The 23,038-nt window shown below is 37.7% G+C and overlaps 1 protein-coding gene across 2 annotated transcripts in view; it reads right to left on the reverse strand.

Annotated features, from left to right (window-relative positions):
• LOC119702447 (nebulin related anchoring protein) overlaps positions 1-22,179 on the reverse strand; it is a 47,400-nt gene extending 25,221 nt beyond the window's left edge. The window contains exons 1-19 of one of the 2 annotated variants that reach the window (XM_038140564.1): positions 21,766-22,179; positions 21,379-21,473; positions 20,586-20,664; positions 18,269-18,373; positions 17,627-17,731; positions 16,861-16,968; positions 15,852-15,956; positions 15,196-15,303; positions 14,120-14,224; positions 11,277-11,381; positions 9,397-9,513; positions 7,926-8,030; positions 6,848-6,955; positions 6,043-6,147; positions 3,638-3,736; positions 3,020-3,124; positions 1,696-1,803; positions 794-895; positions 85-282 (exon numbers count right to left, since the gene is read on the reverse strand). In XM_038140564.1, coding sequence (XP_037996492.1) covers positions 85-282; positions 794-895; positions 1,696-1,803; positions 3,020-3,124; positions 3,638-3,736; positions 6,043-6,147; positions 6,848-6,955; positions 7,926-8,030; positions 9,397-9,513; positions 11,277-11,381; positions 14,120-14,224; positions 15,196-15,303; positions 15,852-15,956; positions 16,861-16,968; positions 17,627-17,731; positions 18,269-18,373; positions 20,586-20,664; positions 21,379-21,473; positions 21,766-21,837 — 2,034 coding nt within the window. In that variant the 5' untranslated portion in view covers positions 21,838-22,179. Of the gene's footprint in view, positions 1-84; positions 283-793; positions 896-1,695; positions 1,804-3,019; positions 3,125-3,637; positions 3,737-6,042; positions 6,148-6,847; positions 6,956-7,925; positions 8,031-9,396; positions 9,514-11,276; positions 11,382-14,119; positions 14,225-15,195; positions 15,304-15,851; positions 15,957-16,860; positions 16,969-17,626; positions 17,732-18,268; positions 18,374-20,576; positions 20,665-21,378; positions 21,474-21,765 lie in introns of both variants that reach the window. The other variant, XM_038140563.1, reaches the window with a different exon arrangement.
• Between the last annotated feature and the right edge of the window lie 859 nt (positions 22,180-23,038).

Here is a 23,038-nt window from a genome sequence, read left to right on the forward strand (position 1 = left end):
TGAAACAAGAATTAACATCAGCTGGGGAAAGTTATAATCTCTTGTACTGTTTTTAACAGTTAAACTGGGTGCACATAATCTTACATCACTCTGGAGATCATAGGCCTTCTTTGCCCACTTGGTCTTCATATCTTCTGGAAGCACAGTGTACTCATGGAGCCTTGTTCTGTAATCCAAGTCACTGGCCAGTGCCTGAGCCTTCTTGGCATGCCTGAGGTTGATCATATCCATGGGCAGATGGAAATGGGCCTTGCTCTCCTCAAAACCTTTCTTGTAGGCAATCTAGACATAGGAGTGAAAATCGATTGTCTGCATCAGATATTGCAAAGCTATCTTAAGTCACCCCTCTTGTTTGGTACTTATGCAGATTAGGCAAAAAAACCCCAAACACATGTAGAAATTGGGTCCTAGAAGTGACAAAACAGATGCCAGGGTAAATTTTCTAGATTCTGGAGACATTTCCTCTATTACAGTAAATCTTACTTTTAAACATACCTTTGCAGACTTGAAAGTTCTGAGTAGAAGTGTTTATATTGAGGTTTTAATATGTTGATGTTTTATTCATATTGAGGTTTTAACTGAATGTTATTTTCCTGCCCCAAAATAAGGGCACCATTGCTCAGAATCCCCTGCTGTGCAATCATTGCAGATTAACAGATGGTGAAGGCAACCAATTTTGTTAAATACTTCCAAGAATTTCTTACAGTGAGAGCATAACAGTGGTAGATTGCAGAGTGTTGCTGAAGGTTTCGTAATTATGAAAAACACCTTTTGAGTAAGAGAAATCATTTACCTCACTACTCATCTTAGCCACTTTCAGAGAGTGCAAAAGTCTTGAATCCTTGGTTTCAGTCGCTTTTCCTTTTGTTTTTTCATATTCTTCTTTATATTTAATCTGTCAAAAAAACCAGCATAAATCTAAGAATATTTCCAATTACCCATGAAATAAGCAGTACGTTTTTCACTGGTGATTTGGATGTCAAAATTTAGAAGAGCTTAGTCTGATTCATTGTCACTTCAAATTTCCCAGATTTTCTCAGAAATTCCCAAGATGCAAGATCAGTCTCATTTATGAGATCTTTACCCTCATTCTTTGAGGCTCAGCCCTCTGAGGTGAATATGCTTATAAACTTTAATTCTTCTGATTACCTAAATTATCTGGCTCTTAGAGGCAAAAATAAGAAATCAGTCCAAGCAAGAAATTTAAGACTTTTAAAAGACTTTTTAAAGGATTTTTTTAATGAGGTGGGATTTTAGAATCCCCACCACTGCTGAACACTTTCCAGCTGCAGAAAAAGTAGCTCTCTTTTCTGCCTCTCCGCGGGTTAAAAATCTTGATATAAGTTGTTTAGAAAGATTTTGTTTGGCATTTTTTTATGTACATGTGTTTATGTTAAGGAAGCAGACTAAAGAAATATGCATTCCCTTGGTCAATTCAAAACACTGAATTTCACTATGGGTTTATTAAGCAAATTTTGCTTCACTCTGTACACACGATTTAAAAAAAATATATTTTTGGAGAGTGAAATTTCCCAGCAGAATTTGAGAAAGTTTCCAACTGCTCATTAGCCATTGAGAAAGATGGACAGCCAAATGCAGGATTTAAAAATGCGGATGAAGCAAGCTATGCTTTATTTCCCTGTGCTATAGCTACTTATATAAAGAATAATTCCCAGGCAACTAAATGTAACATACATCACTGGCAAGATCCCTTGAAGCTTTGGCAGCAAGTAAAGGCAGAGAATCCAGTTTCATTTCAAAGCCCCGGCCCTTACTCTTCTCCCAGCCCTCTTTGTACTTAACCTGAGAAAGGAAAGACAGCAACATGTCACTAACACAAACACACAGGATTTTCAGACAAACATGGAAATTACTCAGAGAAAAACAGAAGCATAAATATGCTCAGTCCACAAACTGGGACCTTCTTAACTCACAGTTCTTTGTCATTTGGAGCTAATTAATTGTCTAGGAATGAGTCAAAATTTTATTCTTAGAGTTCATGGGCACTTAATATCCCAGAACATCCAGCAATAATTCTCAATTTCAGACAGATATGGAGGAGGAAGGGTTTTTCAAAATTGCCTCTGGTTATGTCTACCTGTGAAAATAGTATAGAGCTACAGGAGCTGATCCATAGGCAGAACAGCTAGTGCTGAGAAACAGACAACGCTCCACTCATTTCAGGATTTTTCTTTCCCACCCCCAAACTATAACCAGCCAAGTCCCGAGCACTGAATTTGAAGGTGCAGTTCTTTACATGAGCTGCTGGAGAGCATTCCAAAGGAACCCAGCTGGTGTGCCCTGAGACCACCCCACCCCCGAGGTCAGTGCAGCATCCCTCACAGTCATTGTCTTCAAAAGCACACTCAAGAGCCACACTATCTCACAAGCACCAGTGAAATGCATGAGAATCACATCCTTAACTTCTGAAAGTTGGTGGAATTTTTTTAAGTAATAGTTTTTAAGCTCTTTTTCAAGATTCCATTGATTCCAAGATTCCATTCCACTTGAAATTCTGTTAAAGCAAGATCAAGTATGCCTTCATCCATACTCTGCATTCACCTAATGAAGGCAGAAGGCTTTCAGGAATCCCCAGTTTCTGGATTTGGCTTTTTGCATTTACATTTATCCTGCTCTTTATCAAGCCTAACAGTGGGCTTGATCCAGGTTGGCTGAAGTCACTGTTTCTTTCAGTGGACTTTGAATTACTAGAACTGTGCAAATGTTGGTTCTTCAATCTAATTTCACCTCAGAAGCAGTTAATTTTGTGGAATGAATACTGATATACTGATTTAAAGAAATTCAGATCATCATAAAATACCTTGAAAAAAAAGTCTAGAGGTTTCACTGCCCTTGAAATTGGATCTCTGTCTATTCTGGGCACCATTTTTCATGTTGTTTAGTACAAAGCCAAATGATAAAAGCTAAATGCTTCCAGAAAGTGTGTCATCATCTTTACATTAATTTCATTCTATTAACAGCATCATGAATGCCAGTATTTCCCCAAGGCTTGACTTACCTCACTGTATAACTCAGCATTGGCTTTGGCTTTCACTAACAGTGGTACATCCTGAGGTAGAGTGTAATTTGATTTTGTCTTCTCATACTGGGCTCGGTAGTTCACCTGCATATGTTGAAAAGGTCAACAAGAAACTCAGTTATTTTTAATTTTAAAGAAATGTAACAATTATACTGAATGATCGTTGTTAAATTTCAGATTATTGGTGCCATAAATCATAAATAGACTCATAGGAATTAGTGATGCAAGTATGAAGGCTTTAAGGCTACCTTTTACTTAAGCAGTAGGAAGTAGAAACTTACTCTATAAATAAAAGAGCCCCTGATTATCTTTAAGTAAAAAAGATAGAATTTAAAACCTTGCCTTAATAAATACACAGAAAATAATTTCTTAAAAAAGCACGCTGATACAAATCTTAAAAGTGGAGACAAATATTAGATCTACTGGTATGCTTGCCACATTTTTTAAAGTGATTTTATTCAATATGTATTCTTGGTTTGGCTATGAATCTCTGAAGAACTGTCAAGAATAAAACATATAAGGCTACAAATGCTATGAAGTTAAATTATCTCATCATTCTAATAAACAGAAGTGGCTAATAATGACGGGATAACTTACATCACTGAGCTGCTGTGCATTTATTTTGGCTTGAGCAATTTGTGGAGTACTGGCCACAGAGCTGTACTTCAGCTTGTCTATGCTTTGCCTGTAGTTTACCTAATTTAAAATAAAATTAAAAAAAAAAAATTTAGTAAAGGAACAAATGGTCAGATGGGAAAATGACAGATTGAATAGATGAAGTTTTGCTAACTAATATTGTGGATAAAGCATTACTTAAACCATAATAAATAGAGCTGAGGAAAAAATGCCAGGATCTCTTGGATGAGAGCTGAGTTAGTGCTCTGAAAGTTTCCCTGTCTGAGGCCACAGTTTTTATCCCACTCTGAAAACTATTCCACTTGTAATCCCTTCCTGTCAAACCCACAAATTCTTACAAATGCAGCACTGGTTGCAAGTCATTGCTATAAAATCCCCCAAACCATTGCTATAAAACTAATTTTCTTAACCATCATTTAGTCCATTTTTATCTTTATCAGACAAGAATTATTGTAACTGTTTATGAACTGGTCTGTCCAGTGTACCACTGGGTAGAGAAAATGAACTCTCTTATACTTGGTCTTTACTGAGTTCTAATGTAAAAAATTAACCACAGAATTTCCCTGTGTGGTCAGAGTTTTGTGTGGATGCTGAGAAAAGAAAAATACAGACTTATAGTACAAAAAAAGTCATTTTAATGTCAGCCAACAAGAGGACTGAAGCCCATTAAATTACTAACACATTAATATGGTAGCAACAACAATAACTTATAAAATAAATATGTTAAAGCCCCAAATTATGCATGACAAAAAAAAAATCATATGACGCTTCCTTTCAAACCTGTTGCTGCAAAAGAACTCATTGCTACACTACAAAACACAATTATTATTCTCCATAGGCCCTCATTAATATTCACTGTAGTTAATCACCACTTTGCAAACACTGCAAATCACATTGTTTAAAACTAGTTTCTTAAGAACACTTCTTTCCAGTAAAGTGGAGCATATTTCTGGAGACTTTGAGTTACTGAAACTATTTCAATGCAAACCTCCTTATCTCCCGTATCCTCACATAAACTTCCTCATTCTGCCAGAATGATAAAAGCTAGGAAAAAAGGCCTGAATTATCTCACAGGTCCAAAGTGATTAAGGTACTTAAAGCAGTGCATTTGCTTCCTCAGAGACAGAGAGAATTTTAATTCCATGGAAAGGGATCATTTCTTTTTAACTGAAACCGAGTATTGCTAGTTGTGATTGCTTAGTGTATGAGAGAGGTGTATTCCTAAAAGAGTTCAGAGTAAGCATGCTGGTTATTTGGGAGCACACAAGTCCTGGGACTGATTCAAAATCCCAGATCAGGACTGGTGCAACTGAGTCTCTGTGGCCAGTGGAATTATGTGTTCCAAGCCCTGATGCTGATTATCAATTGTAGAGCCACTGGAATTGCTGAATTTTTTTTTACATTTTGGACATGAATTTATGCTTACCTTGAACACCTTAAGAACACAGTAAGCAATCAAAAACTGATTTTACTGTTTTCAGCTTTTACAAAGGCAAAGCTGAAATTACTGCTGTAGAGGCAAGAGTTCATCTTAGAGTCGAAGTATACCCAATACTTCCTCAAAAGCATCAGGGTTCCCCATTCTAGCTCTTCATGCTACCCTCCTTGTCTTGGAAGAGGAGTTTATGCCCAGACAAATCTCACATAACGTTAATGACCTCTTTAAGGCATAATGCTCCTGGTTTTTTGCAATTTCAGTGTAAAGACAGGGTGTATGTGCCTTAGGAAGGCAGAAATGTCCTGCAGAGCTGCTGCTACTTTCCTGTTGATTTTCTCAGCAATGCCTGGTGGCTGTGCTCCCGGCTGAGGCGCAGGGTGAGTTGCCAATGGTAGAGGAATCAGCCAAGCTTTTCATGCTTCTGAGAAGTGAAAGTATCATACTTTCCCTTCCCACAAGCCAGGGGCACAGGGGGCTCCTCTCTCAGGGCCCACAGCTGGAGGAAGGTTCTGTGACCAACCCGTTCCCCTCCAAAGGGGAACACCAACCCCCAGGGAATTCACAAAGGATTCACAAAGGCTGTTTTAGTCTCCCTGTGCTTTCAGTGCTCGATGCTGCTGTTGAAGCTGCCCCAGGGTGGTGAGACTTTAGCAGCACAGAGCTGGGATAGGGCAGAAGTCACAGATTTCACATCACTCTACAATCTGGGCTGAGCTGACACCAACAACAGGACATGCAGCACTTTCTACTGCTCTGAGACCCCTTAGCACTACACTTTTTTGCTTTAACTTTGTTAGCAGTGGCTGTTTGCTCCTATTACTAAATCATCATTTGACACATGCAATCTATCACAATCTCTCCTACAGAGAGATGATGAGCTATGCAAGTCACAGGGAAAAAACAAAAACAAAACCATAAAATTATTTACATCTTTCAAAGGGACCAACTTTCTTGTTGTCTGGTATGAAGGAGTGAGAGTAGCTGGGTAATTGTAGTCAACACCATCGTGTTTGTAATCAGACTTATAGGCTATCTGAAACACAAGGAGAACAAAAAAAAATCATTCTTTTTTTTTCAGCTGTCATTTGTTTGAATAATTATCAGTCAAGAGGAAAAGAGAAACAATAATATTAATATTAAATGCAAGAAACAAAGTAAGTTCAATGTCATGAGTGACAAAGAAAATGAAATTATTTGCATAGTTTAGCCACTAATTGATTCTTTTTCAGCTTCTCAATTAATCCAATGCCAACAGTGGGAGCATTAACTTAACTTCCACCTATGACACATCTCTTTTATCTTTCTGCTTAGTTCTCAAGCTTCTTACAGATTTGTAAATAATGTACTTGAAGGAATGGTATGTAATGAAATAGCTTCTTGACTAACCCAGTAAATTAAATTGGAATCCAGAAATCTTCATTAAAGACTGTTTTTCCCAGCAAAGGTCTGACCCTGGGGGTGGTGGCAAACAACCTTCAGCATCCTACTGATGTCAAAGAAAACTGAAGGATCTCAGTATGTTGCCAGATCACTGAAATTTCTTATTTTAACTTCTTCCACACAGTGAGCCATAAAACAGTACAAAAGGGTTTCCAGAATTTCCCCACTTTTCAACATATCTATCCATCAGATCCCCAGTACAGTATGATCTAAAGTTTTCCATCAACTTAATTCTGGAAAAACTGAAAGACAAGGAGGCCACAAGCACGCAAATGTGATTAAAGGGGACTCACATTGCTTGCCAAGCTGCCAACTTTCATGGCATGGAGCATCCTCTTGTCCATGCCAATTCCCACATAGTGACCTTTCATCTCATTCTGGTAGGTTTCTTTGTATTTAAGCTGTACCAAAAAAAAAAAAAAAAAAAAAAGATAAAAATACTCTGAGGAAATATATTCAGCTTTTTTAGTGAAGAGTTTCAGCTTTTAAGAGTTTCCATGTTTTGCAGCAGGGAGACAAATTGTTACAGCTCTGGTCTACTAGTGCTGCTCCAATACAGGAACTCCTTATTCCACAGCAGCCTTGGTATTTTGAAAAATAAAAGCTCAAACCCTCAGTGAGTTTGTTTTACTACTAGATATCATTGACTCGCTCTTCATATCACCTAAATGACACATAAAGTAGATACATCTGTGTTTCACCAGAAACAAATAGTAGAACAAAGTCCCAGGGAGACAATATTTGTTCATTAAGAAATGAACAAAATTGGGTTCTTTTGGTGCATTTTTCACCAATCCCAGAGTGGGGGATTTGACAAGAAAAGTTTATCATTCAACCATCTGAACTGTATGGCAAAATATTTACTCCTCTGGGATTTCAGAGAATGGTAAGAGACAGTATGAAACAAAATTGTATTTCATGAGAAACCAGAAATTCAACCTCAGTTAAACCAGAGGGGTTTTAACTATTAACACTGATTATTTTCACACAGCAATTATGTTTCTCTCTGGCATGAACTCTGGTGAAGTATCTTGTGCCTAACTGTCCAGTTAGGAAATGGACATGCACAATGAAATAAGTGATAATTATGACAGACCAGAGCAGCAACTCTGCTGCTTCTCTAGGTCAGCAGTGCCTGGTAAGTAACCTCTCTTCCAAATACCATAATAGTTCTTTTCATAATTCTAAATTTAATGAGCCCCAGCTATACATGAGGACACACTAGGATAAGTGTTGTACAAAAACAGGCTAAAATCAGTTATAATCACATTTCCAGCACACATTTATATGAAACACACCCTCACAGATGACCTGTGATTCCAGCAGCTACCAGGGCAAGCAAGCCACACACTTGAGGTACTGAAAACTTACATCACTGGTGAATTTTGAGATCTTGCTCATATTCTTGAATTGTGGAGTGTCACAGTAGTTCATGCTGTAGCCTTTGTTGTTTCCAAGATCCTTCTTGTACTCCACCTTAGTAACAAAAATGCACAACAGGAAGCTATGGTAAAACCTTAATCTCCTCTATCAAGTTCCTTCACACACTTTTTATTAGGCAGACCCACTGTTCAGAGATTTTGACACATGGTGTACATCAGATGGCATATGATGAAAATTAATATGAAGAGAATATTCATATACTCAGATCTCATTTTACAGGCAAAATTTACATGCAATTTCATCCTCTGCAAACTATACAAGAGAGTGACAGGAGGGAAACTATTAACAAAAACAATGATATACAAAGAAATTCTAAGGTGAGCATGCAGCAAATGAACATGTACAAATGTGCCATGTACCAAATGCCAGCAAGACCTCAGCAAGAGCTTTTGTACTCTCACAGTCATTCCTGTTTAAGGAACTCAGCCTGTAAAAGCTGCAGTGAAAGACTGAGAGATGAGAAGAACTCAGCTTGCTTAGTTGAGGAAATCAAAGGCAGCGAGAAGAAAATGATGTATTTGTAAACCTCTCAGAAAAGTAACCATGCAGGGAGAAGAACTTTTTAAACTAAAGGGCAAAGCTAGCACAAAACACAGTGGTAATAAAGTGGACAGGAATAAATGTAGGCTAGAAATTGGAATAGGAGGATTATACAGTGCTGTGTCGAAGCAGCAGGAACCAGGAATCATTGGCCCAGGAGGCCCCTTCCAGCCCTACTTCCAGGGGTTTTTCATTATTGAAGGTTTTATACTTTGACATCTCAAGAGTATAAGTTTTTAAAGTGCCATGGGGAAGTTCTAGAAACTCACATTTATTAATAGTTTTATCGCTGATATGACACTATAAATAAATTAATAATTCAGAATCTACTGAGAATTCTCTTGCAATCTTCCCTCATCAAGCAGAAAAAAAATCAATTATCAGTGACTCACAGTCTTTCACAGGAAGGAAGAAGACAGAAATCTGCATAACCAGAATGGTATAAATTCTGTCTCTGTTCTTATTTTTTGATTATTAGAATACCCTCTGAGACTCTCCAAGGTACACACCAAATTCATCCTAAAGCTTTATATCTTCATATCATATTAAAAGCACAATTCAGGTCTGGGGTGGGGTTTTTTCAGATTTCTATTCTTCACGTGGTCAGAACTAGAATCACTCTCCTGGGGTTCATTTCCCACACTTTGACACAGATGATTGGAAGGGCCAGAATGCAGCAGCTGAAGATCTGCTCTTGAGCTCTTCTCTCCAGTTGGTGTGCAACACAGAGATGATTTTTGTTATGTACAAGGCAGTAAGAACAACAGCTTTTTTTTCAGCTTGCAGTGCTCACTCATCAAACACAGATGTTTGTATGAGCTGCTCCCAAACTTGTTAAGAGATCGATTCAAGCCCCTACCTCGCTGACAAGCTTGTTAACACTTTGGGCTCGTTTAAGGACCAAGTTGTCTTCAGCTGTTAGGGAGTGAAAGTGAGCTGCACCTTTCATCTTGGACAGATCTTTCTTGTATTTTATCTGAAAAGAAGTAGGGAGAATTATAAAATAGATGTGCATCTTTTCATCCTTACTATTTAGACTGGCTTCATGAGTCAGGATAATATCTTCCCTGTGCTTGCTTTGTATCTTCCCTGTGCTTGCTTTGATGAGTAAATGGAACTTGCCAAGCACAAACACTGCATTTACTACCTTGAATAACCCAAATATAACCCCATAGCCCTTCACAGTCCCTCTCAAGACATTTTACTAGATAGCATTTTTTATAAATTTTTGACTGAACAGCAGTGGTTGTTGTTCATAGCTTGAACAGATTACTAGCAGATTCTTGGCTGGAGCTTGTGTGCTCTTCTATTAATGAAGTTAATCCTCAGTACTTAATTTTAGTCAGAGGATTACAGATAGTTATCAAGCAGCCTGCAAACTTTTCCTTTTGTAGAAATCAGCTTTTTTTAGAAGCTGTATCTTTTTGTACTTTTAGTGTGTTGAAGGGAATTATATTTCTCTACTAAATCAAGATTGAAATAAAGGATTTCTAAATTAAATTTAGACATCAGGTTTTTGACATAAATTGGACTTGGATGGGTGAAGGGAGGTAGTACTTGGCCTTTTATAAATTATTTTACATGAACTGAAATGCAAAGTTGTTTGGGTTTTTTATTTTCCAAGTCTGCACACATTTCCTCAGGCTTTAAAACCATAAGGAAAGTTGGTCAATACTGTAGTGTGCAAATTTTACTTCCATGAAGCAATCCTCCTCTTCACTCTATGTATTATAAATTAATGAGGAAACTACTGACCATTAGCATTTTCAATTCCTGTGAAATCGTGATCTTTATCTGGAAAGGTTAAATATTTCATGTTTAAACAGGGGATCACTGAGTTTGTCATCAAACTGGGATTGGTCACAGAGGATTTGAGGTGTTTTATATTCTCCCAGTGTGAAGCTCAGGTAACAGAACATGACTGATCCTTTCACTCCAGTTTATTGCTTGTGTCTAGTCCACACTAATACAAGCTGAAAGGCTCCACCATCTGTTATCTCCCCAGAAGACAGACTGAGCTCATCAGCTCAGGCAGCCCCATCGGGGACAGGTGTCCACACTACAAAAGTTGTCACTCTCAGGAGCCCTCCAGAGCAGCCACAGGGTACTGACCCACAGACTGACGCATTTTTTTTGTCTCTGCCAGAAATGGTCTCCCCAAATAGGGCTGAGGCCCTCTAATGGATGGGCTGGATGCAGGAATCACACACCACCACCACCTCTTTGCCAATTCTGTAGTTTACCACCCAAAACCAAAAATCGCATCGCAGAAATAAGCTCACTTTTGTGAAGTGACAGTGTCACTCTCTATGCTTCTTTTCCTCCATATGACTTGCCTTGTGCTGGAGGCATGATACATCAAAATATCAAAACCAGTGCAGTTCATTCATCCTCCATTTATTCACTACTGGGAATACCACAGTAGTCCACAGGATGATTAAGGCAGTTGAAGGTTTCATTAATAATACAGGTGCAGATTTGCCAGGAGGGTTAACCTAACAGTAGGGATCCCCATTAGTTGCTACATCCATCTCCTCCCTCATGCAAGTTGGAGCTGTGCCCCCTTCTATTAATGGATATTATTAATCCCCTGAGCCACCCAGTTCCCAGCAATGCAGCAAAATGTCACTTTTGTTTACTTCTCAAGTGCAGTTTTAGCATCCTCCTCCCAGGCACTGCTCTGACAAACTGCTGTTTTTAATTGTTTATGAATTGTATTGATTCAGGTTTCATACTTACATCACTTGCCAATTCATTTGCTTTCTTGGCATTTTGATAAGCTGGAGTGATCATAGCAGGAAAGCTTCCTTTCCCTCTGCGTTCCTCAAACTCATCCATATATCCCTGAAGAAAATTCAGACTGTTTACTCATCACACATGAGCAGGTGGGGCCATGGGTTATTTTACAAAGCCCCGCAGTCCTTGTTAGTAGGAATGTTCATGGCTTCAATGATTTTTTAAATGAAAAAATTACCAAAATATAAGAATAAATTGACCTGTTAAATTACCTGTGCCTCTGAAACTACCTGTGCTGCATTCCAAGAGAAATTTAGGTAGCTACTAGCTGTGGTAAAGATAGCATTCAAGTACAATGACACACACCATTCTGCTCTCACCTCATTTCTCACAGAGATGATATTGTTCCTCTGTTTGTCAATACATGTTTCCCTGGAATATTATAAAAATAGCTAATGGCTTGCTTAGCCAGGAGACTGGCTTAAAATTAACAAGTTTAACATAGGATCAGCCTTCCTTTGTGATGTTACAGGGGCTGCTTGATCTTTCCATGGTCATTTTTCCCATCATAATTGATCAAAAATAATAGTTCTCAAGTGCAGTAATGTATTTTGATGAGGGATTAATAAATGAAGCAGAGATACCTAGATATCAAATTGCCAAACTCCTTAGTGAACAAAATCACGAATTTCCATTTGTCTGATTAAAAAAACCCCAATTGTTGTGGAAGTAACACCCTTAAATCCATCTATAGATAAGTTTATGTGTAAATATCTGACAATTTGAAAGCCATTTAGGTAGTTAAACAGCAAAATACTGGATTTTTTTTTAATGTAATGGACAATAATAATCTCAAAGCCTTCTATGGCAAGATCTGGGGAGAATATGGAGTACAAACAAGAATACAAACAAGTGAGATAACGTGTAATGTGTCTTCTCTGCAATATTTCGTAAATCTTTTGTAGTAAAGAGGCAGTTTGAGTGAAAATAGAATGTGCCATGAATAGAAAGCATGGCAAGAATGCTATGGAGAGCACAGATAGGAATGGCTACAAATATCTGGGATATCTCTTTTGTGTGTTCTCAGTGCAAAACCATCCATTGTAGGTCATTTTGGGCACCATCAAAGTCACGTTTTAAAATAGATCACACCACAAGTTTGTGAACATTATTGCACATTAGTGAACAGTAGTTACAATGGCATCAAATTATTATATAAACAGGCACAGAAAAGAAAAAAAATATAGTTGATTAATCAGCTGAGTTAGTTCCTTAAAATGTCATTAATGCGTTTGAATTCTCCTATAGGCCAACCTATCTTTACTTCTAACTTTCTTAAATATAATTTAATATAATTTCTAATATTGTGCATATATTCAAAGTTTCAGAAAACTATTTTAGCCACCCTTAAGGTTTTTAAACATGAACAAAACAAATGTTCAGCACAGAATTTTACCTTCAGATTCCTTGAATTGTCTCATGTTATATATATATAAATATGCATGTATAGATATATCCATACATATCGGTCTGATGCACACCCAATTCATTGTTAATGATCTCAACAGTTAGAAATCTAATCTCTTTACCCATGTTAAGTCACAATTTACTCAGAAACATCCATTAATTTCAGTGACTCTGTGTTATTCGACTATTAATATCAGTATCCAATCTATGAAGATTAAAACTCAAATCGAATTTGAAGTCCATGACTGAAGTTTCAAAGACACTTTCAAAGAAAGAAAACTTAAATTAATTCTAAAACAGAAGCATTCTAATGCTTGGAAATGTAATTAGTGCTTTTTCAAATTCATTTTATTTGTTTATTCCTATTAAAACTTGTAGCAGTTCAAAAGACAGAAGTAATTGAAGGCTTCATTGCTACTATTCTAAACTCATATTCTTCAAGGATGGTTTGCTTTCCACAGAATACTAAATGTGGATTTCAACAGAAGAAGTGAAGAAATGTAAAATACCAAAAGTTTTAGGAAAATACAGTCCCTATTCCTTCATTTCTCCAAAGTATATGGACCTCCTGAGGAGCAGGACAAAAACTCCTGTGAGTAACCATATAACTTTCTTTATACAACACCACTGTTCAGTTCCTTTCAAATTCCATTTAGCTGCATTCAGTTCTATATAGCTGTGCTATTCCCCTAACTTAATTGGAATTTTGGGTGCAACCACAAAACCAATTGTATTCCCTTAAAAATGAAACAAGCAAAATGAATGCCACGGACCAAAACAGAACTAAAGCCTATCTGGTTCCACAAATACAGAACTACAGCTTGTCAGGTTTATTACAGGAGGTGAAATCTGAGATTGTGTATCTAAGAGATTCAGTGCTGTTTACACATATTTAGAGCTGCAAAGCTCCTAAGATTTGTGAAAATACCCACAGAGAAATGGCACCTAACTATCTGCCAGCTTTCTACCATTTCACAACCCTTTAGCTTTTCTCCTGACTGAATTTCCTTATTCATGGAATGGGAATATTTCTTCCAGTAAACACATTTCAGTGTGATACATAACAACACCTCAATAGAAATGCAGAGTGTGTACACGCACTGATTAAATTTGCCAAGGTCAGTCTTTGGGAATGGCCCTACCATAAGTGTCATGCAGTGACAGTGCAGCCACCTTGTAGTCACATCTTCAGGTGCCAGTGACAGATACATTACACTTCAGGAGCACAGTGCTGTTTGCACACCATCCTTTCCCTTAAAACTTTGTTTTCTCACACGGGAAAACAAAGTGAAAGTAGGTGTCACCAGTTTCTAAAGCCTTGAGCAATCAGCTGTAGTAACGATCAACACCAGCAGGGCTAACTCTTGGATGTTGCATACCTGTCCATATTGATCTGCATTTTCTCTTGCAAAAGCAACATCTGTTCCAGCTGTATGGCTGGCTTTCCCCTTGATCTCTTTTTCATATCTTTGATGATACTTCACCTAACAGGAGAAAAAGGGAAATGAATAATCTGGGTGAGTTTAGTCTGCTTCACAGATGCTGCACAATGAATAACAAGCAATGGCATGCACATGTTGTCAATAAAGGACTGTCAAAATTCCCATTGCCACCAACCTGCACAAGTCAGACATGCCACTTGAAGGTATAAAAACAGAACTAGTGGTGTACTCAATAATGCACTAGGAGCACGGGACTTGCCATTTCAACCCAGACCATTGGGTCAATGTGTTCAGCACCACCTGCCTGACAGTGGCTAATCCCTGATGCTCCAGCAGTTTAGAAAAATAGAACCGATGGTAATGCAAATTCATGGTTACCACAAGGCCCTTTTTTACCACAGAGTAACCTGAAGCCCATTAATAAATGGGTTTGTTTCTGAAAGATGCTTTATCTCCAGTGATAAAGGGAATTTTAGGCAATCAACCTTCAAGTTTAGACCAAGGTTTGCACTACATTTGCTGAAGTCAAAACAATGCCTGTAACCTGATGCTGCCCTTTAATCACCATGTGTGTTTGCTGACAAAAGTGAAGGGTTTTCCACAGATCAAAGGCAAATAAAAACATGTAATTGTTTTAGAGTCAGTTGCTTTTACCTTCAAAATTACAGATCTCTTACTTTCCTCAATGACTCTTAACAATGTTTTAAATTCACTTCCTTTGAGTTACATGTTCTTCCATATGTTCCTTCTTCAACAAAAAGAGCTTTTCTTTCAGTTTCCAATAACAAAGCACAATTAACTGTACATTTTGAAGGAACACTGATGTCCTTTTATGATGCTTATTAAAGAGTTCAGAGGTGTAGTGGTTTTGTTATATTTGGAAAGGAAAAGAAAGCCAGTAAAGATCAGGATGCCATGCTCATGGAATTTCTGCCAGCAAATGTTTTAATTCAAAATTTGTGTGACAGTTTAATATTTTCTTTCCCAAAAGAGACTTTTCTTTGGACACTTACATCACTGGCTAATTCATTTGCTCTCTTGGCTATTTGATAAGCAGGAGTGATCATAGCAGGAAAGCTGCCTTTTCCCTTCCGTTCTTCAAAGTCTTCGGTGTATTTCAGCTGTAAAAATTCAAGACAGTTCAGGAGCAATTAGAGCAAATATGTCTTGATTGCACACTTAGTCAATCCTTAAAGTTGCAAAGTCAGGTGCTCCATGGCTGTCATCTGCCAAAAGGAATATGAACCATGAGGTCTGAATCTCTGCAATTTGGTCTTTAACTACATAATCACACATCTTCTACATGGCCCCTTTGTCTTGTTCAGGGTGTAGGACGAAAAGAGTTGTTTAAAGAAAGTACTTAAAATGTCTGCAAAATGCCTTCTCTATTTACATTAGAGTCAGGCAGCTTCTTTCTTTACCTTGCATGGCAGCCAGTTGCTGAGTATGGAACAAACTGGTGCCCCAGCTTCTGCTCTGACAGCCTAAAATGGCTTCAAATTGAATGTCTTTGCAACTGAAAGTATTAAATGCTTAATGGCAAAACAAGTCTGCCTTTAAAATATTATTTTTAAATTTTTCTTTGTGTTCATATTTTCAAGTAATTCATAAATAACCTAGGAACCACTTACAGAGCCAAAACCAGATCAATCTATTTTGTTTTACTTACATCACTTGCAAGATGTGCTCCAGCCTTTGCATGAAGTATATCTGGAGTGTCTACAACAGAGGTGAACTTTGAAACTCTCTCTTCATGTCCACGCTTATATTCCACCTGAAGAGGAAAACATATATATTCATATTACACCCAATAAGCAGCAAAAGTATATTTCCTATCAGAAGGCTTCAAGAGAAAATGAGCAACAGCAGTCATGACACTCTCTACTCTCCACAGTCAAGCTATCCATATATTTAAAGTCCAATTTCCTTAAAGTGAATACCAAAACCAGTCAGAAATTGAACCAAATATTCAAATTTTATGTAAGCAACTCAATTTATGTAAGCATTACATTTGATTAAAACACCATGAGAATAGTCACTGATGTACCAAGATCATACTTCAATGGCATTGTTGATAGTATCTGCACAAAACAGTACAATACTTTAGAATCATTTTAATGGGATTTATTTTTACTTATCTTTTTCATGTGAATTGCTCTTAAAAAATAAGAAATTTCTGTACATAAATTTAAAGTAGCTTGTATATGAATTAATTTCAATATTACAGCTATTTGATTTCAAATAATAAAGTGAAAAGTGTCAAATGTAAATAATTTGATGAATACAGCCCTAATGGGAAAGCAAAGGTAATGAATTAAACTAACATTTCAGTGCGAGTCACAATCTTTTTCAGGTTGTGATAAATTATGCAAAAGTAGCTACATTTTCCAGGAAATATCTACATTGTCACTTATTGTATATGATTGTCTTCCCAAGCCAAGTAATTCATTCACCCTGTACCATGTTAACATTTTCTCACTTCGTAACAGTATAACAAATATTCACCACAGACTCTAGCATCTCAAGTGAATGGCCTGAACCCCGGATTCTCCAAATTCAGAAGTAAAATATAGTAAGTGTATATAAGTGTAAAATATAATTAAATAAAAAATAAAATTAAAATAAATAAAATAATTTTAAAATAAAAAATAATTAAAATAAAAACCCTTGTGACTTACATCACTGCTTAGCTGGGTGGCTCTCTTAGCAACCTGATAACCTGGAGTGATCATAGCAGGGAAGCTGCCTTTGCCTCTTCGTGGCTCAAATTCTTCTGTATATTGAAACTAGAAGATGAATTTGTTTATTAGAAAAGAATCCACTGTATTTTAATATGATTCTTCTTTTCATGCCTCTTCCTAAAGGTATGTATCACTTTATTCAAAAGAAAATAAATTCAAGAACTTTCCACTTTGTTCGTTACAGCTATTTCCTACGTACAACAGAAAACATTTCTCATTTGTATCAATTATCCACTGTTAATTGCCTATGCTGATTCGGTCACTAACCCATTGAACAGACACAGTCATAATTTAGAAGTGATTTTCATCAGTCATGGAAATTCAGTCAATGAAAAGGTCTGGTCTGTGGAAAATACGACACATTTTCCATCATGAGTGCTGCTATACTGAGAGAAAGAACACTGCCTCCTAGATCAGAGCACCTCAGTTTGGTCAGCAGTTGAAGTGCTTCTGAGTTACATAAATATATAAATGTGTGATGCCAATAGAAATCTCATGTGGCTTTAATTGTTTACATGGCTAAGTATTGGTATTGACAGAAATAAACATGTCTGTCTCTCCTTTGGCAACATCTTAACCAACAGACCCTCCAGATACCCTTCCTGCAAAGCCTGGAAGTGACTTCTTACCAAAGATTGATGCATTTGTAAGTCTTCAGAATATGATAGACCGTGAAAATAAAGCCAAACATCAGTCCACTTACATCAGTCAGAGCCTTCTGTGCCTGTGTTATCTTGACCATATCAGGATCTGGGATTGTTCCTCGGTACCACGATTTTCCTTCCTCATAGCCAGCATAATAGGCATTCTACAAAACAGGAACTAAATAACTACCTATCTTCACCCTGGTTATAACACTCAAACAGCTGATCTGACAGAAAAAAAAAAAAAAAAAAGGAAGCACACAGTGCCGTGGAAGTGGAATTGTGCAGCACAAGGCCTACATTCCACATCCCTTCAGACTGCCAAGGCAGAACTTGTACAGCAAGAACTGACATCAAGATGACAGGATCTAGGATCCTGGAGTGAAACTCAAATAACACCCCCTGGGAATCAGATCTCCTGCTGTGAAGCTCCAGTGCCAGTAGAGAGAAGACACATAGACTGTGGCTGTACATGCAGCAGCTCCAACAGCTGACTATAGACACACTCTTCCTTCCTCACCTTCTGATTAAGCTATAGTTGAGCTATTTTGTCTTGAAAAGTTTAGCCAAATGAAAAGCAAAGGCTATTTTATTTTTAGCATTGAAATGTTGTGGTTAAACCCCTGACAATCAGGACAGCCAGGGCCAATCCTTGGTGTCCTGCGGGCTGCTGGCTGGGAGACTCAAGGGATATTTCTTACCTGGGTAGCCAATTGTTGGGCTTTATAGACACTTTCAATTTCTCTGGACCTTGCATCCCACTGAAAGACTGATTTGATTTGTTCACTCTCTTCTCGATATTTTATCTAAAAAGGAAAGATAATGACTCATTTTAGTAGTTTGTTAGTGCATACTAACACTCACCCCCTTTGGAGAAGAATAAGAGAGGAGACAAGGTGATGATGGCATTTAGCCCTAAGGCCAAAACTGCTTTCTAGTCCACTTCTCCCTAAGATTTCTGCCAGTATATTTCATACAGTATAGGAGCTGCACATCAGTAAAGGAGCAGCATATTACACCTGAGACCTGGCATGACATTCTAAAAGAATAATTTGATATTTAGATAATACTTTTGGGGGAGACAATCTATGAGAATTGAAATCCCTAAGAAATTTAAAGCAGGATGTGTCAATGCATTAGATGAAAAAACTATTAGCAAGTGAGCAATACTCTACTCTCCTATTTCCCTGCACAGTGTCCACAAAGTGTCATATCCTAACTGTCCATATGTAAATGACTACTATATTTAGTCCTGGGTCATTATGTTTTTACTGCTACTTTTATCATGATAGCATGTAGAAGAAATCCAACTGAAATCACAGATCTGTTATACAACTCTCTTCAAATATAAAAACCCAGAGTAGAAAATTTAAACTGACTGGACAGAAATGTTACTGAGCACAGGTACCATTATTCCCATTTATAAATTAAGCACAGAGGTGCAGAGAGCTGAATTATTTGCCTGCTAACACAGAAATTCTGTGCAGAGAGACCTAATTTGTATCTCTGCATTCCAGTTGATGTCTCAAGACTTACGTGAGAACATCATGTTGGGATTGAACAAACATTCCATTTTCTGCATCATTGGAAATAAACTTCAATATAAAAAGAACAAACTTCCATAGTAGCAAGAGAAACCTCTTCCTAAGTTATCATTATTTTATACATTTACTAGCAAAACATTTTCCTGCTCTCTATTTTTTTTTTACAGAAGTGCTCCCTTTAAGCAGGTACTGCGGAATCAGCCTCTTTACTACCCTAAGCAATTTTCTCTCTGAACAGAACCTCATTATGTGATTGAAAAGGACAGAAGGTGTTTAAGGTGTATAAAACAAGGGAAAGTGATCTTTGAGCTATAATTTCTCTGGCTTGTGTACTCACATGCACTGGAAGTATCAGTCTCATATCACTGCCTAAACCAGAAATAGAACCTGCAGTAATCCCAAACTCATTCCTGAGCAGATCTGTCACACACAGTTTAAAGTAAGTGAGACAGTCATTGCTGAAATAGTTACAGCCCATGATACTGCAAAAACTGAGGCATAAGAATGCTGTACAAAATGATAAATGGTAGTGTCTGGTGAAGGCTATTCATGTGCATCAAGCCTTTACAGCGAATACAGGACATCTGAATGAATTCAGCATGCCATAATCCAAGAAATACAACTTTCTGTGTTAATTTTAGTGATGACTAATCACATCAAAACACATTGCTTTACCAGTGAAATATATTCACATGTAATGTTGTTTTAGAATATAGAAAGATGTGACATTCAAGAAAACAGCATTAGGCAGAAGAGTGAGGTAGCCATCGATTATTGGGCACCCCTGTATTTTTTATTCCACCAGACCCCCAGCATGCAGGTTTGAAGATGATGTGCCTGGAGGGAATCAATGTGGGACATCGGGGGGTGGCACTGAGGATGATCACGGGCCCAAAGCGGCCCTGGCGGCCGGACAGGGCATGGCAGCACCTCAGGGGGATGCGCCTCCATCCCCAAAAAACACCACCAGCAAAACCCTGCAAAGCTTCCTGGATCTGCTGCTTTCCCACCTCAGGTCTGGTGGAAATACTCGACAAAGCATTTATGGGAACTTCTGCGTGCGTCCCACCTAGCTATAATTTATCTGTTGGTTCGTAGCAGTTTCTGATGAAATCACAAAGCAAGTCGGTTGTTCTTGCTTCCAGAAGTTGTGAAACCCTGCTTAGTCACCAAGTTCGCACAGCTCTGGGCAGTTTAGGTGAACTGTGCTTCCCTATAGATTATCAGATACACAGATGAGCAGCTCCAATCAGTTTCTCTTTCTGAGAGGAGAAGGAAACCCAGATCTAAGATTTCTTTCACATGAGTAATTGCATTGAAAAAAAAATTATGACTGAAACCCAGCAGGGATTTGAATCATACACAGGAAGGTTAGTAAAAAGCACATATTTATACTCACAAAACAAGAGGCATCAATATGTTATTGAAATGTAGAATAAATACATTTGACCCTCAAGCTCCTTACCTCACTTACCACTTCCGACAGTTTTTTTGCATTCATATTGATTGGTGTTTCAAATACACTTGTGAATGCATTGTTTTTTGGATTGTGCCTAGAAAAGGGAAAGTGTTAAAGGATATTAGGAATGTACCAGACAGCCCACCAGAAAGATTCTCTTCGAGCACTCAAAAACACAATACCAGCCTCCACCCCTCTCTACATATCTTTTCCCCCACTCACACAGAGATCTTAGATTACACTCAAGTTATTATTGTAGGGAGTAGATGCCTAGAGCAAAATTAATTTTAATGATCATCATATCAATGCTGTGTTTCTAATAACAAAAGAGAATAATAGAATAAAAACCAACTGTCATCTCTCCTTTTTCTGCTGACAAATTTGACAGGAATTGATCATTATAAAATAAAAACTTCCTAGAACAAACCAACTCCAAAATCTGCATTTTATACATTTTCCTTATGATTAGCTCAACCTTGTTAACTCTTAACCACTGATTTGGAAAGCACTGAATTTCGTGGTTGGTTTTATTTTCTTCCCACAATACTGAAACAGAACTTAATTTGGTATCTTTTAACACACTGGACAAATGAGGAAGCTTTATGTATGGTAAAAAGAGTTTTCCCACCATTTGTGATTCTCGTAAATGCGAAGATATACATGAAGGCATAGACAATATCTAATTTCACATCACACATGGGATAGACTGAGTCCAAATGGTGATCTTCCATTATATTAAAATGACTAGCCAAATTAAACCATTGCTTAAAAAAAATAAAATAGAAGGAAAAAAAGGAAATACACTTACGCTTGACAGTAAGGCTTTTTCTCATGGCTAACAAAGTTGTTTACAGTTAACATCATCTTGCATACTTCACAGTGAAAACAGGCTTTATGCCACGTCTGGACATGCCACAAAAGAGAAACCAAACAGACAGGATTTGTATTTCATTATTATTCTGCTGAGTTTAAAATCTCACTATTGATCCTTACCCTTCATTTAATGAATCTGACTATTTTTTTCTTCAAATATATACATGTTATAACAAATATATACATTAATAACAATTAATTCATTTCATTTCTGAACCCAGTTATGAGCAAAGAACTTCTGGAACCGAGAGATTTGCACAGTGTTAGAAGTGCCAATCTGTACATTTATTATAGTCCAAAATGATAAAGAAAGAGAACTGACCTGATCTATACAGTTAATCTTCTCAGCAGGGTAAACCCCATAGCCACATCTAGCACACGGCTGCACATTCATCTTGAAATCCACAGAGTGAAAAATATATAGGTTTATACAAAAGGTTCAAAGAGTATGAAAGTGACTTTTTGGCCTGTGCAAAGCACACTCTAGACACTCCAGTCAAGGCCTTTTGCTGTGGTCAATGGCTCCCATTAAAGCTCTGAATTGAAGTCTGTTGCTCCCTTTGCTGACCTTCTGTTTCAAAGTCAGCTGCAGGCTGGCTTTTAAAGCTGCCAGTTAGTAAGAGCGGTTATTTTGGCAACTGTGTCAGTGCAGAAGGGAGGGTAGCAATATCTTTCTCTAAATAGAAGAATGAACTCACAGAAACGAATCACATCCACATGAATGTTAGAGCCTGATCATTTTGTATTTCAGTTTTGCAGTCATAAGCCCAGGATGAAGAGAAAAGTGCATACAGCAGCAGCAATTTACCATTAGTTCCTCCTCACTCTGATAAACAAGTGACCTCATGGGGGAGCATGTTGTATTTAGGAGCAGCCTCACAGCAGAAGGAGGCACCACCAGAGATACAGGCCAGAGATGGGTTTGAAGATTCCTGGCCCTTGGGTGGATGTAGAAGTTCACTGCCATTGTCCCAGACAAGTCATTAATTTTTTTCCCTTGGTGCCAGCTCAGTTTCCCCTTCTATATTATGTCAGAACACTCATTTCTCATATCTTCCTGTTTCGTTCACCTGTCACTCCATCTCCAGGTGTAAGAGGATGCACAGAAACAGGCAGAGCCTCTTATCTCGAAGAGTTCTAAACAGGATGGGTACAAATCCAAATTTCTATCTCCTACAGGAAAAGCTTCAGAAAGGAACCATTTACTTCTGAATAGAATGAACAAAGCAGCTATTAAACAGTGTTCACCAAGAGTAGACTGCAATAGATCAGAATATAAAAATTCCTTCACCAAAAAATGATAAGAAATGTCTGATATTAGGATTTAAGTAAGCTGTTAGGGTTGTGAAGTCTGCTCTGAACAAAAGAAGCTATTAAATTCTACCAGCTACAAGTGGTCAAGATTTAAGATTTACATCTTACCTAATCATAATACCTCCAGCTGCAGGGCTCCATAACCCTGGGACACAGCTAAGAGTTATCTCAATCTGAGTAAAAGTCTACTTAGTCATCTATGTATCTGCCCCACTGCCTGCAGCAGTCCTGGGATATGGCTAAGCACTTCCCTTTTCTATAAATTGCAAACAATTCCATCA

Source organism: Motacilla alba, chromosome 6, assembly GCF_015832195.1.
Source record: "Motacilla alba alba isolate MOTALB_02 chromosome 6, Motacilla_alba_V1.0_pri, whole genome shotgun sequence".
Lineage (NCBI taxonomy): Eukaryota > Metazoa > Chordata > Aves > Passeriformes > Motacillidae > Motacilla > Motacilla alba.